At 36.9% G+C, this 22929-nt stretch overlaps 2 protein-coding genes across 2 annotated transcripts; both read left to right on the top strand.

The window, feature by feature from the left end:
* Positions 1-3208: 3208 nt before the first annotated feature.
* Positions 3209-5270, top strand: LOC115451687 (chymotrypsin-1). The gene is made up of 5 exons (XM_037437417.1): positions 3209-3309; positions 3599-3836; positions 4206-4440; positions 4530-4703; positions 5062-5270. The coding sequence occupies exons 1-5, from the start codon at positions 3264-3266 to the stop codon at positions 5209-5211; spliced, it is 843 nt and encodes a 280-aa protein (XP_037293314.1). The 5' UTR covers positions 3209-3263; the 3' UTR covers positions 5212-5270.
* A 6827-nt stretch (positions 5271-12097) lies between these two features.
* LOC115451683 (chymotrypsin-2) lies at positions 12098-14611 on the top strand. The gene is made up of 5 exons (XM_030180050.2): positions 12098-12242; positions 12974-13205; positions 13526-13760; positions 13924-14097; positions 14411-14611. Exons 1-5 carry the CDS (start codon positions 12197-12199, stop codon positions 14558-14560), a joined length of 837 nt encoding a protein of 278 aa, XP_030035910.2. The 5' UTR covers positions 12098-12196; the 3' UTR covers positions 14561-14611.
* Positions 14612-22929: the final 8318 nt, after the last annotated feature.

The following is a 22929-nucleotide window of genomic DNA, read 5'->3' as shown; positions in this document are numbered from 1 at the left end:
GTAGTCGCGAAGCGTCCCTACAACTCGATTCCTACAGGCTTCCTTTTAGGTTTTGAAAAATTCTTTTAATGTTGTATAGATAATTGATGGAGGAAGTTTATAGGCTTTATAACATCACGCTATGCACGACAAAGTGACCCTACTGCACGTAATGGTAAGTTTGGTGGTGTCCAACAGAATTTCGACTAACGAGAGATGATTACCCTTCGCCAGTCGAAATAATTATGCCGGCCTGGTTGAGCCCGAATGTACACAAGCTGCTGACGGAACGCAACACACTCCGGGGTCACTTTCGCGGATTTAACACCTTGTACGCTTGTCGCTATCCCTGCGGATACAATCCCCCTATCGAAGTATCGTTCTACCGCCCTACCGTTGCGTCAGGTTGTTGGCGAACGAGATAAGTGCTTGAGTGGGGACCGCGATATACGCCGAGATGTTGTGTAGAACGCCCTGATGATGATGATGATGAACTGACGACTTACAAACAACAAGCGCGTAGCGGATGGATGGCTACTGAAGACCAGTATTGTTGCGCTCAATTGGGAATGTTCAGCAATAGACACTGATAAGCTGATTGATTTATGGCCAGCTTATGACTTGGTAAGGTCTTTGAACTTATCCGATTTGATAGAACGAATTAAAAACAAAATATCTACTAATAGACGAACTTGCCGTTCGCCTGATAGTATGCAATACAACCGCCCATAAACAGTAGAAATACCATCCTACACCTTGAATTATAAAGTATTGTTTAGTATTCCACTGCGCTCGCCATCCTGAGACATGAGATGTTAAGTCTTATTATGTCCAGTAGTTACACTGGTTACAATATCAAACCGGAACACAATAGTGACTACACACTCCTGCTTGGCGCCAGAAATAGACATTGCGGTGGTACGTACCCAGGCGGACTCACATATATGAGAGACCTACCACCCATAAAGGGTTATCATTTACTAACAGATTTAAGCTTATCAATTCCATGCATGACCGCTTATCATTTGATAAGTCGCAAATCACAAACCTTCACCAATTCCACTGATTTAATTGTCCTAAAAATCCCCAAATTACAAGCACAAAGCATCCACAATGAATCATTATCACAGGTTATCGTTGACTGCATTCAAAACAATTTGAGGTACATGAAGTCTACTTATATAAATATGTTGACGTTTTTAAGACTTTCAGCCTTCATGGTCACGGAGCGAACTACTGCTCCTTTTGGGTGTTAGAGTTGAGAAATTTTATTGTAGCATGCTAACAGTACAAAACTAATACTCAATTATCAAACTACCATTATTTGTATGGACCAGTTGTTGATTAAATAGCGAAAGAATATTGCGTCAGAGCTTTGCCTTAAATACGAACAAAAAGATACAGGAAGATAAGAATAATTATAGCAACAATTATAATGTCGTAATATGATTTCAAGAGATAAAACTTCACATTTTTAATAAAAATGGTTTCTACATTGACGTATAACATATACATCGATGGGTTTCTAACGATTTTTTATGAAGTTAATTGACAAAACGTAAAAGCCGCTTACCTGATAGTAAATGACACGATTGACACAGGAATCTGGTTAGGTTTGTGAGTGCTATCGCGATGTCGTTTTCTGCTGCCAAGCAACATTATAATCCCACACAATGCTTTGTAATTGAAAGTACTGGTGGAGTTCCCACTATTAATGAACACCCCCTTTGTTTACCCACTGGCGATTGGCTTGCCAGTTTTAGGGCCTATTTCATTAGTTTCAAGTACCTTTTATTTACTCAATTAAGGTTTCGTAAATAAAAATGTATGATTCTTTAATATGCACTTGTGATATTTCATTTAGCTATCTTCAAAAAGATACTGTTTTTAAAGTTGGTCATTAGACGGATTTTCCTTTGAAAACGGGGAAATGCCTATAGGAAGATTTTATGGAAATCACTTTTCTGAAGATATATGTAAATAGGATTGAGAGTAAAATATACCGAAACACTGAATAGGACAGAAGTTGTAAACATTATATTATTTGGTGTTTCAAAAACGGAAGACCAAAATTCACGCATTTTTATCTCCCGAAGAACGGCTCGCATCCCAATGAAATGTTATATTATTGATTAATTATAGAACCCAAACGTAATCGTTGTAAAGTTTTCATGTGTTGATATTATGTTGGTTTCCTCAAAGTTTACAATGCCTGAAAGGGGGTTAATCGTGATATGTCGGTCCAGTACCAAAGTAGATAGAATTAAGCCCTTGTCAATTTTAAGGTCACAAATTTATAACGTAAAATAATTAACTATTTGTACCAATTTCTTACAAAATCCGCGGCGGGCAATCAGGGCGTACCGCACGATCTCGTTCGAGGTAGCCTGTATGTTGGTCGGACATCTGCCGTGGCATCTGAACACGCCCTTGGCCCTCTCCGCCCGGTTCTTTTGGCAGAAGATAACATCCAAACGTGCGAAGAGATGTGGAAGCCAAGCGAGCTTCTTTCCGCAGGGCCGCTGTGGAAAAGGTTGCAAACACCTTCAGCGGCACTTAGCGTGGTCGCGGTAGTTCGTCCGGTGCCGAATAGCTGGACAAGCGCCACAGCATAGTATTTTTTATTTATTAATACCTATATTATAACAGTTAATACTAATACGATGTTATACAGACTTATTGGTGTTGTTCCACTCGATACAGTGGTCATCGAACATGGATTTTTCTGTATTTGTCTCGAATTGTTGGCAAAGAGGAATTGGCTGTGTTTCACCCCTGTGAGAACTGCCCGCAGGATATGGCCTGACATACCTTAGAGTTTTGCGTCTCATTTTAGTCGTCGAAGAATCCGCGTTGTCGGTCGTGGTTGCATCCACAGTCGGCAGCCGGAAGTCCTGGCGTCCAGAGGCTTATTTGATTGATGTTTTCTACCTCTCCGGCCGCTCAACATCGCCTCGTGAGGCCAGCGAACCCAACATAACCGTCCAATCGTCCACGGGAAGGCTAAAGGGTAACTCCCGTTCTACGGAAAACCGAATAAAAGGAATTGTTTTGGTAGCACTTGTTGTTTCGATGGAAGGAATACATTGGTCCTATAATTATTATACAGAACCAAATTTCAGTTCTAACCCATAACTGGGGCTTGAAGATTTACATATATACATAAGATTACAATAATGATTAATGACATTAATCTTATCCAAAAACACTTCGATAACAACAATTCCGATATATATAAGCAAATAGAAAAAAATAATTATTAAGTTGACGAGATAAATAACGAAATGAAAGTTGCACTTCTTTTGGTAGCCGTATTGGCGGCATGCAATGGTAAGATTTTTCTCAATTAGTTTTCTTGAGAATACATCTACAAAAGAGAGGAGTAAGGTCAGTTAGGTGACCTATTGTAGAAATAAAACCATATCCTTTTTTAAACATCCTTGAAAACTGTGTCGTGCCGAGCTTGAATTGGCCCAGGATAACAGCAGCTGGCAAAAGTAACGCTGAACAACTAGTAATATACTACGAAGACCAAATGGTCTTCGAAGTATCTTTCTATTATGTAACAATGACTTGTTTATACATTGTGGCTAATGATACTATAATATCTGCTTCTCAGCCTTCCCTCTTGAGGAGCCGGAACAGGACATGTCCATCTTCTTCGAGCATGTGGACCTCAACGCCCGTATCGTAGGCGGCAGCCAAGCCGGTAACGGTGCTCACCCCCACATGGTCGCCATTACCAACGGTGCTAATGTCAGGAACTTAGTTTGCGGCGGCTCCATCATCTCCCGCAGGACTGTCCTTACCGCTGCCCACTGCATCGTGCCCATCCGCAGCGGCAACAATGTTAATCCGTTCGTACAAAATGGACCTCAATTTGAATGATAATGTATTTGCATCGCGGAATAACTAACGTAATATCTATTCCTTTAAACTTATTTGAAACAGAACAGAATGTCATCAGCAGTTCACTCGTCTGATGGTTAACTCAACGCTAGTTAATAAAGCTGCAGTGCTTGCCAAAACTTTGATTTAAAAGTATCGCACTAGATGTTTCTCGAGTGCTACTTCTTGTCGTACCACTTTATTAATTTTTTATAATTATTATTTAATGATTTTTCAATGATCAGCATGTACCAAATATTTAACATCTGTCATCAATCACACCTATTCACACTTATAATATTACAGTACGATTGATATAAATCATGGTGGTGTTACAGTAACGCTCGCGCCACCGTCGGTACCAACCGCTGGGCATCTGGTGGTCAGATGTACTCGTACCAGAGATTCGTCATCCACCCCAACTACAACGCCAACACCATCAAGAACGACATCGGTGTGCTCCACACCTCCAGCAACATCGTCTGGAATAACGCTGTCAGGGCTATTGCTGTTAACTACGATTTTATCGGAGACAGAATGAACTCCAGAGTTGCTGGATGGGGCAGAATCAGGGTATGTGAATTAAAAATACGTCATTATTTTGCAATCATTCATCAATATTGAATTATTATAATCAATATTGAACATATTTATCTTCCCAGGCCGGTGGTGCTATCTCTGCCAATCTACTCCAACTGAACGTGCAAACTATCGATGGCAACCGTTGCGTGCGTGACGTCGCTAGTGTCGCCGCCAGCCTTAACATAAGGGTTCCCGCTGTTAACCCCAATGTTGAGCTCTGTACCTTCCACTCTCGCAACCACGGCACTTGCAACGTGAGTATTATCAACTTAATTTTCAGGTATTTTTGGCAAGACAATTGACTAAAAACATTATTTCAATCCAAAATCTCGGGTTGCAATAATTGTATCTATAATTAATTATATTTTACAACGTTTTGAAATAATTATAATATTATCGCTACTTAGAATTTTGAATTTGAAAGGAGTGGATAGCAGTTAACTGCCTCTAATTCTGAATTATCAGAGAGCTACTGGCTTCATTGTCCTTCTAAATTTGAAGATAACAAATGTGTGGCAGTACACCATACAAATTGATGATACTGCAGACGGTCTCTGTCGTGACCTGAGGCCCAACACCCAGTGCGCGCCTAAATGTATTTGTTCCTTCCAGGGTGACTCTGGTAGCGCTCTGCTCCGCGTGGACCGCGGCCAGCAAATCGGTATCGTGTCTTGGGGTATCCCGTGCGCCCTGGGCGCTCCCGACATGTTCGTCAGGATCAGCGCCTTCAGAAACTGGGTCCAGAGCAACACCGTCAACTAAATTATTCTCAATTTTCAACTTCAACTTAAAGAATAATTTTAATAAACTCTTTCAATTTACGTTGACTTTATTCGCTAATAATAATTTATCATGACATACTAAACTAGACACCTCTTAAATCCCATCCTTTCTCCTATAACTTCATTGTAAAGTGGAAGAGCGACACTATAGTCAGTGTGCACAGCTTATATGTACTAATCCTCAGATTCTTAAGCTATATTTGACAAAGTCTCACAAAAATAAAACACAATTAAAAAAACATTACAAATCAATAAATAATTAAAATATAAAATTAGTAAAACACAAGCAATGTAATCTTCTCTCCAATTCAAGTATTTATGTTATATACAAATTAAATATTTTATTGGAGCCGGTGCCTAATTTATGTTCAACATTGTTTTCGTGCAATATTGGTTTGTTACATAGTTTGGCATGGATTAAAGTACTAAAGCCTAATTACTGAAGATCGATACATATTGCCTGGATAATTTCATTTTTGTAGACTTTCCGTCATTGATGTTGAGATTAGTGATATGCCGAAGATCAGTATCCATATCCGCCAATACAGATATCCGAAGGAGAAAGAATCTGTGTCCGAATAGCAACAAAAATCAAAATGGAGGCGTAGTGGTACATGTTAAAGTTATTTGGACTGCAAATCTTAGAATCTACATTCTCTGAAGCTTACTGTTTATCAATAGATATACCGAAAATAATCGTAATTCTTGGAATCTATAGGTTTCCTTTATATCTGATAAAAGCTTTCACAACTTTCTTAACTCGTTAGACAAAATCCTTAAGGTTCTGCTAAGAATTAACCCTGTCTAGCAATTGAAGGTGACATAAATACAGACATGATGTCAAATAAACATGTGATAGACTCTACTGAATATCTTAGCCTGGTCAGTGTTCAAGGACTTAATCTACCAATCACTATTTCTACTAGAACAAATAACTGTATTGACAATCTGGTATGGAGTTAGTTAGAGGCCCTGGTACGGACATAGGTTACTTCATATCCCGGGAAAATATATAGCGGGACTTTCGTCCCGAAAAACACTTTCACGCAGGCAAAGCCGCGAGCAAAAGCTATTTATTAATAAAGTAATTACACCTATTGTGATTAGAAGATAATTCTAATAAAATAACATTTTTAAAGCTATTTCGATAACGTAATTTTTTTATCTTTGAATTTAAATTATTTATATAATTTTTTAATCTAAATATACATATATAACCCAAAGGTGACTGACTGACTGACATAGTGATCTATCAACGCACAGTCCAAACCACTGAACGAATCGGGCTGAAATTTGGCATGCAGGTAGGTGTGTTATGACGGAGGCATCCGCTAAGAAAGGATTTTGATTAATTCTACTCCCAAGGGGATAAAATAGGGGATGAAAGTTTGTATGAAACTTTGTCAATTTTAAACCAATCGGGCTGAGACTTTGCATACATAAAGCTACTATGACGTAGGCATCCCCTAAGAAAGGATTTTGATAAATTCCACCCCTAAGGGGATAAAATAGGGGATGAAAGTTTGTATAAATCTTCTTAGATTTTCGACTGATTGAACTGAAATTAAAGGTTGGAGCTACTATGACGAAGACGTGCGCTTAAATAGGATTTTGTTAAATTCAACCCCTATGGGGATAAAATTAGTTTGAACCTATCAGTACCGGGAAAATATGTAGCAAGACTTTTATCATCCAGTGGACTTTTATCCCAGAAAACTCCTTCACGCGGGCGAAGCCGCGTGCAAAAGCTAGTAAATAATATTTTTATCTATTTAAAACCACTTTATAGTGAAATCAGCGACATAATAGAACATAGTCAATAGATTTTGCAGCTGACAATTTATAAAATTTGAACTTTCTTTAGAATATTGTAGATGAAACTGCAATGTTTATAATTAGTTGAAACAAAATCCTCACAATTAATAAATATAATATAATATTTATTATAATTTAAAGAAGGTTTCAATATGATTACACTTTTCGATGTGCGAAGAATTTATTTTGCCACCCCAGATAATTTTCGAATCTCTTTGCGGTCATAATGGATTGCTGCGATGGATTGCCGTCTCACCAGTTAAGAAAGTAAAGAAATATTGAGTGCACCTGAGTAAGGCGCGTTGGGGTAAGATCGTAGGAGGTATAACATCGTATAAATCAAATAACTCGTAACTGTGTTATAATTTTTGTTTTCGGACAACACTACCTGCGACCCCATCTTGTACCCTACGTTCCACTAGTTCACATGATTGAATCCGTCAAGTAAATAATGTTTACGGTGCTAACAAACAGAATATCGATGTTTTGTCGTTCCCTGGCAGATCCGGATTAACCCCATGCAAGAATTTGCCTAATTTTAATTGAGTATTTACTGTTTTCAATTAATTTTCTAGGTATATACTATCATAAAGGAAATAAATCTTGTGACTTGTTTATTGAAATTTGTCGAAACACGTATATTCCCCGAGATCCGATCTTTACCCATACAATTATTTGTCGTTAAAGAACGGATAAAAATCGTTCGATCTAGCACTTGTAAAATATTGCAAGTTTTTATCAAAATTTATACACGAAAACGTCTGAACTCAGTAATTGTGTATTTTTTAGCTCAGATGAATGGTCGATTTGGTGAATTTATTGTTTATTTACACGTGTCTGTACTATTTCTTCGAATACTTTTAAAAATATCGACAGTGTCACTTATGTGGGGTATGATCGTATGCCTAGAACTATTAAAAAACAAAGTTCGCTTCTAAAAATATCTTACGAAATTTATAATTTTTTTGAATGTTTATAAATGAATATCTAGATCAGAATATGCTCTTTTTATGGATTTTAGAATCCCTGTATCATAGACGATTTTAGATAGTAGTCCGAACTATACCTGTGAAGGTCCTATCTTTCTCACACATTTCTAAAAGTATGGTATTTTTTAAAGCCCTATAAAACATTAACTGTTATATATAAGGGATTGAAAAATATATACCATTTAGTATATTTAATAACATATAGCTAAGTTAATGATTCATTATGATAGCTCTTATAGAATTATTGTAAAAAAATAATTCGAGAAGACTGTTTAACACGTCGAAAAAGCGTCCGATTTTACCCCAACGCACCTTATAGCGTATACACTTGTGCACTACAATATCTTCTGCGTAGATACGCAGTTCAAAGTAGATTACTAGTGGTCGTTCAGCGGTCTATATTGGACCATCGAAATATATATATTTATAAAACTTCCATAAATTTTGTTTTATAGCACTCTATGTATGAACTTTAATTATGCAATCTCACACACCTCCGTGCGCGCGATTTTCTTACAAAGGGGTACAAAGTGAATATATTATAATGAGCAAAGTGACGTGGTCAGTTGTGCGAAAAAAAAAAGAAGAAAGAAAAAGGGTGCGAAACTGAACCAACTGGCCAGCGGACCACTGCGTTGATACACTTTTGCTTAGAATCGGACGGACGTTCACAATAGGGGACCGGACAGGTATTACCAAAAAATCTGAAATTCAGTTTAAAGTAAAGTTTGTAATATTAAAAATAGTATCTCATATTTGTTTTTGTAAAAGAGTTGTGATTTGTATTTTTAAATCAATAAATAAAATACAATAATTATAATATTTTTAGTCTATTCTTTACGGCAAATGAAACACCAATCACGGCGCATGACGTCACACGTGGGTAAAATGTAAACAAACAGACGTCATCTGGATGTCATACCGCATTGTGTTATTTTCTGAGGTTATTTTAATGCTTTAAATGTGTTTTTTGACACAGAACTACTCTAATAATTAATATTAATTTATACGGGACGTTGTTACTATCTTCCAGCTTAACGTTTACAAATTGTTTAATCGTTAATCATAATTGACCGCAAAAAATATCGTTGGTGCGTCGTACCTGAATGTAATAATACTTCTATATCTTTACCAAACAAATTATTTATTGATGTACCACGAAAACACATATACGAATAAAGTGGTTGCAGTTAGCAAGACGAACCTACGACGGAATGTCTGCAGACTCACCGATTTAGTTCTGTGAGGATCACTTTGATGTAAGTAAATAAAAAATAGTGTTTCGGTTTAAAATAAACCGATGAATATTTCAATTAATTAAATCTTTTGTACACCCAGGGAGATTATGGTTATGAGATGTATTTATTTATATTTTAGCTGCCACATGATATGGAATAGAATATTTATTTATATAGAATTCTGTTTGTTACACAGTAACCTGAGATTGCCTGAGATTACCACGGTCTATGCAGTGTTGCCAGATCATAATTTATCTTTACCCCAGGATTATTTGGAATTTAAAATTTTATCCTTAAACCAATCATAAATAATTCGGTACTTTTTTTTTCTATATCCTTATCTATGCAGACGCCACTTCTTTCTTCACTTCCACTTCAATAATTATTAATTTAATTATCTCATTTTATTAGGAACAACTAGCTGTACACGAAAATTGTATTGAATAAAAATTATAATTGTTTCATGGCCTACAATTTTTGTATGAAACATCTTTCTCTAAGCTCCATATTTATTACAATACCGTGAAACAATAGCTTTAATACCTTAACTCGTAGAATTACCCCCAAAAATTACCATAAAAAAAAATACCCTGCTGATTCTGTTTTACCCTAAATCTAGGGTAAATAACCCTAATCTGGCATTATTGAATCACTGTTCAAATGACAAGACTTGTCAAGTTGCTTTATCCACGTATGACGTCACACGAGACGAAATGACATAATGTAGCGTTTGCGCGGGAATTATAGCTATTTAACATTTAGGCATGGTTTTATGTACTTTTTAAGCTTTATTTGTGCAAAATACTATTTTTCTTGGCTATTTATATCCACAATGATCAATTTAAAACACCTTCTGAAAATTTGTCCGGTCCCCTATTGTTGCATTTCGCTAGCTATATTTTTATGTTCTTACTCTTTTGCTTATTTGTTAACTAATTTGATTAAAATTGTTGTCTTTTAGTAAATAAGATAGGTTTTTGTTATAAGTGCTAAATATTATAATAGTTTTGAGTTAATTGTCAAACAAATAAATGTTAAAAACGCTAAATATTATGTAGAATATTTATTCCTTGCAACTTATATATAAATTGTTTTCGTATCGTACTCGTACAGTGGAGAAAAGTTGGGAGGAGATATTTGGGGGAAGGAAGTGTAGGGAAAGGAAAGGAACTCTTAGGATAAGAGGACGGTTGAAGGCCAGGAAATGCTAACAAGTCCTCGTAGGCCTCAATGTGTATTGGCAACTATGAGGTATACACATTCTATGTGCTTAGGGCAGCGATAAATGTCCCCCGTGTACGGGCATGCATTCGATGTGGAGACCGATTGCACAAGAATTGCCTCAGGGGCGTACATAAATACTTAATGAACAGACACAGAATATCTACGATTTTATTTGTACCTGTACAAACGTCAAAAAAAAGCTTGGTGCAATCGGATCATGACGGTCAATACCTCTAAGAAACTATTGTTTTAAGGTCAATGAGGAAAAAATTGCGATCCCTATCCATGTTCGCGGGTACGGATTTTCCAAGCTCCGGCACATACCAATTCTGATACGAATTGGATTTATCAAAGACTTTTATCGCACAAGTTGCACCGAAAACACAACACAAAATTGCGACAGATATTTACATACTTAAACCAACTTTCAACCAGAAGAAGCAGTTCCCCGACCATTTGATCGTGGATCAGCCTTCCCCGTCGTGCAAGTCCAACCACGTGTAGCACATTTTACACTGTAGCTAAATAAATTTTAATTGAGACAAAACTCCACGAACACTACTATTATCCTAATAAGAGTATTAGTGGGAAACTACATTTTAGAAGCCGTATTTGGATGCCAGATTAAAAATCAATTAGTTATGATTGATTACACATTTTAATTTAAGTAGATTAGGACTGTTGCGTTTATGTATGCAGCAAAATGACAAGCGACAAAATATGATACGTCATTGATAATTGACAAAAAAATAAACCCGAAGTTTCTTTCTGCCTTTCTTCTTCAGGTAGTCATTAATAAGGAAGCTAGTGAAAGACAAGTAGGTAGGCTATGTGAGGAGCTATATTATCCTTACCGATAAGGATTGCGGCTCGTTATTTTATTTAATTACATATAAGGTAAAGGAACTCTTGATTGCCCACCTATTTCTAAATATACATAAAATCGTTTCGTGAAGGAATATAAACAAAAATCTTTGATTAAATTACATGTTTAATAAAAGCACCTACAAAAATCGTCATGTCTTTTACATTATAACACAAAAAAAAGTAAAGCACCTACCTTTTCATTTCTAGACAGTGAATAAACTAAACAAAACAACTGAATACTTTGCCGTTGCCTATAATAAAAGTATGGAAATAAAAGCAATTAAACAAAAATAACTCAATGAATTAGAAAAATTACAGATATTTTGTGATCTAGCATAACAGATGGAAACAATATAACAATAAATCGGATGAATATTTGGCTTTTGACTTTTTGTTTGTGTGAGAAACATGTGATAGTCACGACGCTTTATAAAAAAATTCAAATATTTTCAAAAAGGCCGTGCCATTTTAAACCCCGCATAACCTGAAATCGATTTGTAAAGTATATTTTTTAAACCTGGGTTTTCGTAGGAACTGGATTATGATAGATTACACTACTTTAGTTTGCCTTTACCTGCCAGCCCGAGCATCTTTACTGCATTTAGTTAATTTCTTTTCTTTAATTTTACTTTCAGTAAGCCATCAGTCAATTCAAAATTGTGCGGAACCGAATGACGCGTTTGTAACATATTATATTAGATGAGCAAATATACAATAATGATAGATGAGATCTATCTAATCGGAAAGACAGTGATAATAAGAATTTCGACAGTATATATAATGATATTCAGCATGATAATTTAGTTAACAAGTCGACGGGACCGAAAACGAAATGAAGGTTGCAATTATTTTGGTAGCTATTTTGGCGGCATGCAATGGTAAGTTTTTATTTTTTCGCTTAATTTTGTAAAAAACGTTTTGTTACATTATTTTAATAATTGCAAATCTAAGTTTAATCTATATATAATTACACAGTCTGATGCAAGCGTCGCCAAGAGGGGGGGGCAAGGAGGGGCAGCTTCTCCTGAGGTTCCAAAAATTGCTAAATGTAAAGCAACCGAAGTCCTAATTCTGAGACTTGCTTGTTTGATCATCCAATATGTTGAAACTCGAATGAATTCACCAATTCGATTCCTGATATTCCGTACGCTCAATTACGCTCTGCGCGGGAGGGGATATCAACTTACCCTCTTCTGGGCCATCGGCTGGCGACCTTCTTAATCTGGTACCTTTTATTCCTGGAGGGGTAGGCGGAGGCGCAACTAGTGCACTCATTTTACCTCATGCGTATTCCGTCCCATGTCCTTATGGAAGGCGAGCTTCTCGCCATAACCCGCACAAAATCAAAATGCCTGGCGGAAACAGCAGAAAAAGTCAATATCGAGATACGAACCTGAAACCTTGGTGCGGTAGTCATGGTAGTGCGCGCACCCAAAGTCGTAAGCCACCGATGCAGTTTAATTAATCAACATGGTTGAAAAATTATGCCGCACCGAGCTCGAATTGGCGCAGGATAACGGCTGCTAGCAAAATTTAAACTGAACAGCTAGTTATTTGGTCTTCGAACTGTCTTCTGATTCAGATCTTTAATATAATGTTTTTTTTTCAGCCTTCCCTCTTGAGGAGGAGGACATGTCCATCTTCTTCGAGCACGTGGACCAAAACGCCCGTATCGTAGGCGGCAGCCAAGCCGGTAACGGTGCTCACCCACACATGGTCGCCATTACCAACGGTGCTAATGTCAGGAACTTAGTTTGCGGCGGCTCCATCCTCACCCGTAGGACAATCCTCACCGCTGCCCACTGCATCGTGCCCATCCGCAGCGGCAACAATGTTAACCCGTATGTACAAATTAGAAATTAATTTGAATAATAACGTTTTATTTGCATTGCCGACAACTAACAAAACATATACTTTTTGAAACTTGTTTTAAATAGAACAGAATGACATCAGCAGATCACTCGTCTGATGGTTAACTCAACGCTAGTCAATAAAGCTGCGGTGCTTGCCAAAACTTTGGTTTAAAAGTATTTTACTAGATATCTCTCGAGTGGTACTTCTTGTAGTACCACTTTATTGATTCTTGTTAACCCGTATGTACAAATATTTCTCTGTGATCAATCACACCTATTCATATTTATAATATTGCATTGTGTTACAGTAACGCTCGCGCCACCGTCGGCACTAACCGCTGGGCATCTGGTGGTCAGATGTACTCATACCAGAGATTCGTCATGCACCCCAACTATAACGCCAACACCATCAAGAACGACATCGGTGTGCTCCACACCTCAGCCAACATCGTCTGGAACAACGCCGTCAGGGCTATTACTGTTAACTACGACTTTATCGGAGGTGGGATGAACTCCAGAGTCGCTGGATGGGGCAGAATCAGGGTATTAGGATTATAAATACGTCATAATTTACAATCAAGTAGAAATCATTATATTCCTCCAAATGTTTTTGATGCATATTATTCGCCAGGATTGACAGTGGTTACCAAGATTTACCTCCAGCAACGAAACTAGTGATCAATATTGAACATATTTATCTTCTCAGGCCGGTGGTGCTATCTCTGCCAACCTGCTCCAACTGAACGTGCGAACCGTCGACGGCAACCATTGCGTGCGTGAAGTCGCCCGTGTCGCCGCCAGCCTCAACAGGAGAGTACCTCCCGTCGACCCCAATGTTGAACTCTGCACCTTCCACTCTCAGAACCACGGCACTTGCAATGTGAGTTCTCATATACTTTTCAAGTGATTTTGAGATAAATTCCTACCACAATTGCTATAAAAACAAACATGTCCGTAATCCAAACTCTCTGGTTGTAATTGTTCCACTTAAATTAAATTAAAGTTTAAAAGTTATTAAAATTAGCATATAATATGATAGTAAGCGTTACCTACTAAGGTACTTGGATAGTAGTAGTAGATGACAGCTAACTGTTTGGCTGCATAGCATACAAAGCGACGGTATTGTAGATGAACTACGACATGACAAAATAATCACCACCCAGCGCACGGCTAAATTTGATTGTTTCTTACAGGGTGACTCTGGCAGCGCTCTGGTCCGCATTGACCGCAACCAGCAGATCGGTGTTGTGTCTTGGGGTATCCCGTGTGCCCTGGGCGCTCCTGACATGTTTGTAAGGCTCAGCGCCTACAGAAATTGGGTCCAGAGCAACACCATCAACTAAACAACTCTCAATTCTAACATCAACTAAAAGTATATGTTCAATAAACTATTTTCAATTTACTTTGACTTTATTTTCTAGTATTAATGTATCTAGTACTACTCAATAACGAAACCTTTCAATTTTATCCTTTCCTATGTCTATAATGTAAAGTAGAAGACAAACGCAGTCGCCAGTTCCGCCGTTGACAGTCTTTGATCAAACATGAAACTTCGCTAAAACGTTAGTACATAATGTGAATTTCAATAAACCAAAAAAATAATCTAAAGAGCGGTTCATAATATTAACTTGATAATATAATTTTTATGGACTTTCCGTCATTAACCTTAGTGATGTGCCGGAGATCCGTATCCGCTGATACAGATATCCTTAGGAATAATAATCTGCATCGTCAATTACTTTTTGACGGACTTTGATCGGATCAAGTAAAAAAACAATAAGCTATGTGGGTTTTTCCATCAAGATAATTATTCATCGTCATAAGGCCCGAACGCAAGAAGTTTACGATGTTAATCCCCCGGGCTTCATACAGCCGATGCCGATGATAAATTAAGACATTGCAAATGTATAAATCTATTATTTCTGTTTACATATACGAGTATATAGACTCCATAATTGGCAACCAGTATATAGGTAATATTTAAATTATTTTTTGGTTTTTGAAGGAGGTTTAATTCTATGTTAAAAAATTTACACACTTAAAAAAAAGAGAAAGTTTTCAATTAGCTGATTGTTATATTGCTATTGTTTTTTTTATGTTTGTTATCTCCGGTCGCGGTCGTTTATGAACCGATTTGGAAAATTCTTTTTTTACTTGACCTGCTGATAGGTCTCATAGAAATGTTTTTAATATCGATTCAGTAGTTTGGTTTTTAAACCGAAGTAACTGTAAAAAGTATGTCGTCAAAGTAAACGAAATTGCGAATTTTGTTTTCTCGTCACTTTTTAGTAGGTTTTGTTAGATCCATTTTTTATTTCATATATACACAATACATATAGCAAAAAGAATTTTTTAAACCTGGGTCGGGCAAAGTGATATTTGGGTTTTTCTGCTCAGTATCAGCCCGGAGTCTAGAATTTGTGCCCGATATGGCGATAGGCTCGCCCCCTATCACATGATGGGACGGAACACACCTGGCGAAACGTGGGTGCCTTGGTTGCACCTCTGCATACCTCTTCGGGGATAAATGCGTGATGTTGTGTGTAGTCAATGATAGATACTCATTCTTGTTTCGGCCTGAGAGCTGTTTTAATCAATTTCTCTAAAATTGTCTATTTGAAAAAATACCAGGTGGGTTGCCTGAAGTCTTACGATAAAGAATAGTGTTATTGCGTGAAGAAGGCTATTCTACCTTCGACCTCGAAGTGGCCGCCTGGCTATCTTTAGTGATTAAAATTAAACTATTTTTCGGAGTTTTCCCGACGTTTCGAAGACTAAACAGTTTAATTTTAATGTCTAACATTCGCGTAAACATAAGAAATCATTATCCTTAGTAATGTTCAGAAGCGCTACATAAGCTCGGCCGATACTGAGCAGAAAAACCAAAATATCAATTTGCCTGACCTGGGATTTGGATTCAGGACCTCAGAGCGCTGCCGTACCGCGATTGCAGTACAACTATGCCACCGAGACAGTCTATTTCTTATTAACCGACTTAAAAAAGGAGAAGGTTATCAATTCTACATGGGTTTTTATTTTACAAAATATAAAATCGCTTAGCTAGATTAACTGACATACGGAAACAATATACAAAGTTCAATTTTAATTAGTCACAGACTCTAAAATTGCCAACCGATATATATGTTACGTTAAATAATTTTTTATTTTAGTGACGTGTGTGGGTTTTTAAACGATTTCAAAAAAGGAGGAAGTTCATTTCGTCTGTATTTTTTTTTGTGTTTGTTACCTCAGAACTTTTCACTGGGACTTTAATGATTCTATTTTTATTTAAAATCTGGTGCTTCTCGTTTAGTCTCATATAAATTTCATTGTTAGACTCTTGACTTCGGAGATACATCAGAAAACTCTTATAATGCAACTATGATATCCTCAGCTGCATACGTTGCCTCAGTTTTTTTTTTGTTATTACTTATTAACTACGCATAAAAACAAATGCAAGCTATCTTTTTTGTTTATTCCGTGGAATTATTGTCTACGTAGTACCAAATGGTTTAAATAGATCATGTTTTTCACACGACATTGAAATTACGAATTTTTTTTTGTAGGTTACAACATAATATATAATATTTAAATATAAATTATATTTTGAATTTTAGTTTGAATAGTCAAATTTTTTACATTTTATACATTTGTCATAATAATACTTACCATAATACGGCTTAATTAGATAAGGTATCAATTAAAATTCCTTTGTGTTTTTCCTGCTTGCGTGTGTTAAGAATTTACAGCTTACGCACACGTCTTATGTATCGAAATCTCAGGTTCGAAGTCCCACTTTTCGTATGTGAATTTATTTCGTTTACTTACGCTATGATAAATGAAGGCTAGTAAACAAGAATGATTTTTGTTCAGTTGCATTGTCTTCTTTTGGTTTTACTGACGAAAGATGATCAGTCACCTCGACAGTTGACACGATTATGCCAACTTGTTCGTATCTGAATACACAATGGCTAATCCCGAAACGCGACACGATCGTCGAGATATGCCACTAGCCAATGAAAACGAAATTGTCCCAATTGGGAAATCTGCATACTCTACGCGTAAATTACAAATACTTCTTTATTCGTATTGGTGTAAATAAGTTACTTTTTCTGTCGACATTTCAATGGAGTACAATGTAAAAGAATGTGTGCGTGCGGAACAATTGTTTCGATACATTTGTTATGCCGGCGCCACACACAGACAAATATTTGAACAAAGACTTTGCCAACATTTGAACACAGTTACAAACACCAAATTTAAATTTTTATGGCTTTATCTTTTAGGTTTCCATATAATCGCTTCTCCTTCAAGCAACTCGATAACTTTGAACGCCTTGATCATCACCATCATCATCATTTCAGCCGGGAATCGTCCACTGCTGGACACAGGCCTCCGCCATTGAGCGCCACAGGGACCGGTTCTGGGCCGCCCTCATCCATCTGAATGCGTCGTCCCTCACCAGATCGTCTGAACGCTTTGATGTGTGGTCGAAAAATCGATACCGAATGGCAAATACGCAAACATTTAAATAAACTTTACACAAATACGCAAATACTCGTGCCACACATGTTCAAACAAGTGTTCAAATATGTTTGCTATGTGTGGCGCCGGCATTAGAATATGGGGTATACAATTATACTATTTGAATATAATCTATAATAAGCAATGTGACGTGGTCAATGATGCGAAAAAAAAAAAGGTCGCGAAACTGAACCAGCTGGCCTGCGGACCATAGCGTCGGCGATAGTCGATAGCTATATTTTTATGTTCTTGCTCTTTTACTAATTTGTTAACTAAATTAATTAAAATTGTTGTCTTTTAGAAAATAAGTTAAGTTTTTGTTATAAGTACTAAATACTATTTTAGTTTTGAGTTAATTGTCAAACAAATAAATGTTAATAACCCTAAATTTATATAAATAAAAAATTGTTGCCAAATGTCTGTAACACCATCATTTGGGACCGGCTTGACTAATTCCTGTTTAGGTGTATACCTAAATATTAGGACAAGATTCATAATAATAATTTATAACTTTCTCCGCGAAACCAAAAAAAAAAACAAAAAAAAAGAAAAAAAGGACAAGATTTGTATCAAAGATCAATTTTGATAAATCAACTGGAAAAGTTGGCAAACTGGGTGATATTTTTGCACGAAAATATTTTTTCGTACACCCGTATCTCCGAAATCACCGAATCGATTTTAATGAAAAATTCTGTTAGAGGTTAGTAAGTTCCAGCTTGAATGATGGCTAATTTTGGATCCGATAGGTGGCGCTGTTGTCGAGACCTAAAACATTAATGTTATTTTATAAAATGCAATCTATTATGACAACACCGGCCGGGCTTATTAATTGTTTTATAATTATTCCCAATCTATGTAATCTCTTGTTAAGGTTTCTGATAAGATAATACTGTTACATAAACAAATATATTTGAAGAATTCCTGAATAATCCTTCTAATATTAGAAATGCGAACGTTTGTGGGGATGGATGTATGGATGTATGTACATACGTATGTTTGTTCCTCTTTCACGAAAAAACTACTGAACAGACTTGGATGAAACTTTACAGTAGTATTGGTTATACATCAGAATAACACATAGGCTACCATTTATAATGATTTTGTGTAATTTGGTCATAATATAACAATACATATCAAGTAAGTCGGAAAAAAATGGCTATCTTGGCGTACGCTGCCTAAACAGTTGGAGTTAGACAAAGATGATGTACTGTAGGATTGTTTGTCTTAAATATTTCTAAATAAAAATCCGCGACAGTGTATATTGTCTACCTTTTATGTGGAAGCCACTATGACCAAAATAGTGAGCCATAAATAAAATTAAATCGAATACTTTTTTTACAATACACATTTTAGAATATATATCAAACTCTTATCAAAATAAATACATTTATCGCTTTAAGTATTTAATGTAGATAAACTTTGTCTTTTTTTGTAACTTATACATATTATAATACAAAGTCCCCTTTTCTGTCCGTTTGTATTATTGATTTTCTCAAAAGCAATTGAACGGACTTTTATGAAGTTTCGTATGGAGAGTTTTTTTTTGGAGAGCCACCGTGGTTCTCATCGGGGTCACCCTGCGAACGGTGTTCAGGCGATACCCCGGCTTAGCAACCACGGCAGTCCCTATGGGAATAGAGAGGGGATAGCTGGGAAGGAAGTGTGGGGGAGGAGAAGGAACTATATTAGGAGGGGCGGAGGGGACAAGGAAGGAAGAAGTTCCCAAGCCCTTATAGACCTCAATGTGAATTTGGTTACCAAGAGACATACACACTTAACTGTGTGCCGAGGGCCGCGATAAATGTTCTCCTGTGCATGGGCGTGCATTCGGTGTGAAGAGTGTACAAGAATCACCTCGAGGGGCGGGAGATGGAGATCGTTGACCCTGGGAAGGTTAAAGGCTACTTTCTATCCCGGGAAAATATTTACCGGGACTATTATTCCGGAAAACTCCTTTACGTGGGCGAAGTCATGAGCTAAAGTTAGTACACAATAAAACGGAATGTGCAGAATAATTGCTAAAAATAAAACAAAATACATATGCAAGCATTATACTAAGATCCAAGAAATTATATTGTATTTTCTTTTTACCATGACCCTACGTTTTTTAGCCTGGGGCCTTATTCTCTATCGCGCACGTTATTTTGACAGTACGTAACAAGCACGTAACACAACGCATCATGTTTAGGACTATAGAAATTTGGTTTACAGAATACCATTCTACGCACATTTCTCGAAAATAACATGACACGGCCGCGTTACGCGTTTACACTATCATACAGAATAAGGGCCCTGGCAAGGGTCGGCTTATACAAACACATCGGACTTTTGGGTGAGCGTTTTAGGCGCTTACAACCCTTGGAAATTTTGGTCCTCACACAAAATGCACGCCTATGCATGGGCGACATTTATCGCGGCCCTAGGCACACAGTGCAGTGTGTATACCTCGTGGTTGGATAACACAATGAGGCCTATAAGGGACCGCGAACATTTCCTCTCCCACTTCACTCCGCCTATCCTATTATTTTCCCCTGTCTTCCCCTTCGCTTCTCCCCCTATTTCTGCTCTTCCTCTCTTCCTCCAGGGCCCTGCAGTCGTTAAGCCGGGGGATTGGTAGTATACTGTTCGCTTGTTTACCGCGGTGTTGACTGCGGGGTCTGTATTTAAAAAAAAACCCTTGGAAATTAAGCGACCATGCTGAAGGCAACCCACTAACGGGTTACGAACCTCAGCTCAGGACCGTCACTGGGAGAGGATCAGACACCAACGACTATGTGTTGTACTTATTATTCTAATACGTTACTATGGATTATTTTATTGCTATGTTTTAAATATATTTATTCTCAATCTACTTTCAACAAATAGGAGGCCTGAAAAACTTTAGATCTGATAAACTCCGTGATTAGTAATTATGTGATTTGCTCGTGCGAAACATGGTTGACGATTCGGTATCGTCTTATAGATTACTTGATAATACAATGATTTGCGCAAGGACCGACGCAAGGTTGATAAGATATAATAAATCACATGCACGGGGGTCTCATTGTTGTCAAAAAAAAAATATGTACACAAAACTACTAATGGCAGACCGCAAATCAAATTATTTACGTGGAGATGTTTTTTTCTTGCCTCAGGCCAGGTTTTGTCAAAGTCGGGTACGGAAACCCCTAGGAGTTCGACATTCAGTGACGTTCGCAACAAGATTTACGTAATGGCTTAATGGCTAGTAGGCACGTGCGGTACACATCGCGCGCGACTACGTATTTCCTCGAAGGAGGAAGGGTGGGGGCTAAATTAGTTAGTTAATCGGTTTACTCATCTGGAAAATTTTACAGGGCTTCGTGGAGCTAAAGTTCAAGAAACCCTGTCTCAGACAAACGAGCAAGCGGTACGCGTGATGGTAAGTAGCATCCGGCAACCATGGACTTTGCAATGCTAAAGGCATAACCAAGCCGTTGTCTGTGTATGCCTCAAAAATGTTACTGTTGATATATGCATAGTATATTTGCTTATATATATCACTCTGAATGATTACTAAAAGTTCTTAGACAATTATGATAATATAGTTATGTCATCTTCAGAACTTGACAATTTTCTAAAAGTATCTTACAATTTAGAAATATTTATTTTATACCTCTTACTATTATCTCTGTCTTAACAAAAAACGGCGTTTATAAAAACATATTTTTTCATTAGTTTCAATTGTACTAAAACAGTAGGTCACGTGTCATTTGGAGCTGTGACGTCATATTTCAATTAGACGAAACTACTACGATGCTTTATACTCGTAAACTTAGGGATTTCCGAAAAAAGTTTTAAACTTTTTCACTGGAATTGTAAAAATGACAACGAACAGGACGTGTGCCGTGGCAATGTGTAAAGTACAAACAAAGAATATCCTGATATTTTTATACACGATCCTAAATGTCCGATACGTCGAAAGAAATGGTTGCAGTTAGCTCGCCAAGATCCAAAGTTTACATTGGATAAGACTACTATATACTTTTGTGAAGACTGTACTTAAGTATCCAGAAATTAAATGCTCCGACCACCTTGAAATTATTTAATGTAAACTTTGTTCTTTTTTATAAATATAACATGAACTACCTAAGTAATTATTATATCTCTCTTACTTTACAACTGCCTAATGATATGGTAAATTATGTAACTTGATGTTGATAAAAGCAAATAGCGACAAGCTTTTATCTCTACAAAGTTTGATTCAATTTAAAGTATTTTCTTTATTTTAGGGCATCTGAATAAAAGCTTGTTTTTCAAATTTTTTTTAGTGTTTGACGTTGACCCCCCACAGGGAATGACTACCTGCTCCTGTTTACGCTAGTGCAATTACTACACCGGCGGTTGGCATTTTTACTTGATGGGTAGCTTGTGTCGTTACAAGTATCGCGTTCTGTATTGAATTCGATCCTCAGATACTCATGTATAGTATTTATTTGCTTTTTCTTCTTTTCTCTTTCTCCGTGGATCACAATACAATAGGTAAAGGTTTCAGTTAAATACCACTGCCTGACTCACCTTGTCTTGCATTTAGTGCTGAACTGCAACCTTTTCGGCAGTATCACCGGATGCATGTTTCTCGAACCCATAATGATTTTTTTGTACCTTGTTACATGTTTATGTGCGTTCAGTAAATTGTGCTAATAAATGTTTCTTTCTTTCTTGTCTCAGAGACCTATACCTTATTGTAAGGTTTCATTTGTTAATCACGATTATATTAGCAGAAGTCAGAGACGGCGCGTAGGCAATAGACCATTGCGTGTTACCAACTCGCGAAGAATATGCAACACGCACATTCCTTGAATTTGGAGGCAATCTAAGAGTTAATATGGGGGAAGTCGCAAAGATCTCAATGCTAGCTACATGCCAACATTATATAAACGTGATATATGTTTAATTATACACTGTTATCTGCCCCATAATCGTGTTTACCAAAGATAAACATATGTTTAATATTTTAAGGTGCCGCTTTACGTTTGTTGCATATTTATTATCACATTCTACGAATTCGTGATAAAAATAGACATAACATTGTTTTGTTTCATACAAAAATAGATATTATGGTTCAGTATTTCTTTTATTACCCGGGTTTGCAACCTTGACTACGTTGTAATAATTTTTTTGAAAGAACCCCATTGTGCACTTTTCCTCTTTAAAATTCATTTCTTTA

Source organism: Manduca sexta, chromosome 11, assembly GCF_014839805.1.
Source record: "Manduca sexta isolate Smith_Timp_Sample1 chromosome 11, JHU_Msex_v1.0, whole genome shotgun sequence".
Taxonomy (NCBI): Eukaryota; Metazoa; Arthropoda; class Insecta; order Lepidoptera; family Sphingidae; genus Manduca; species Manduca sexta.
The sequence above is the reverse complement of the archived record's forward strand: the minus strand, read 5'-3'. Positions and strand labels throughout refer to the sequence as shown.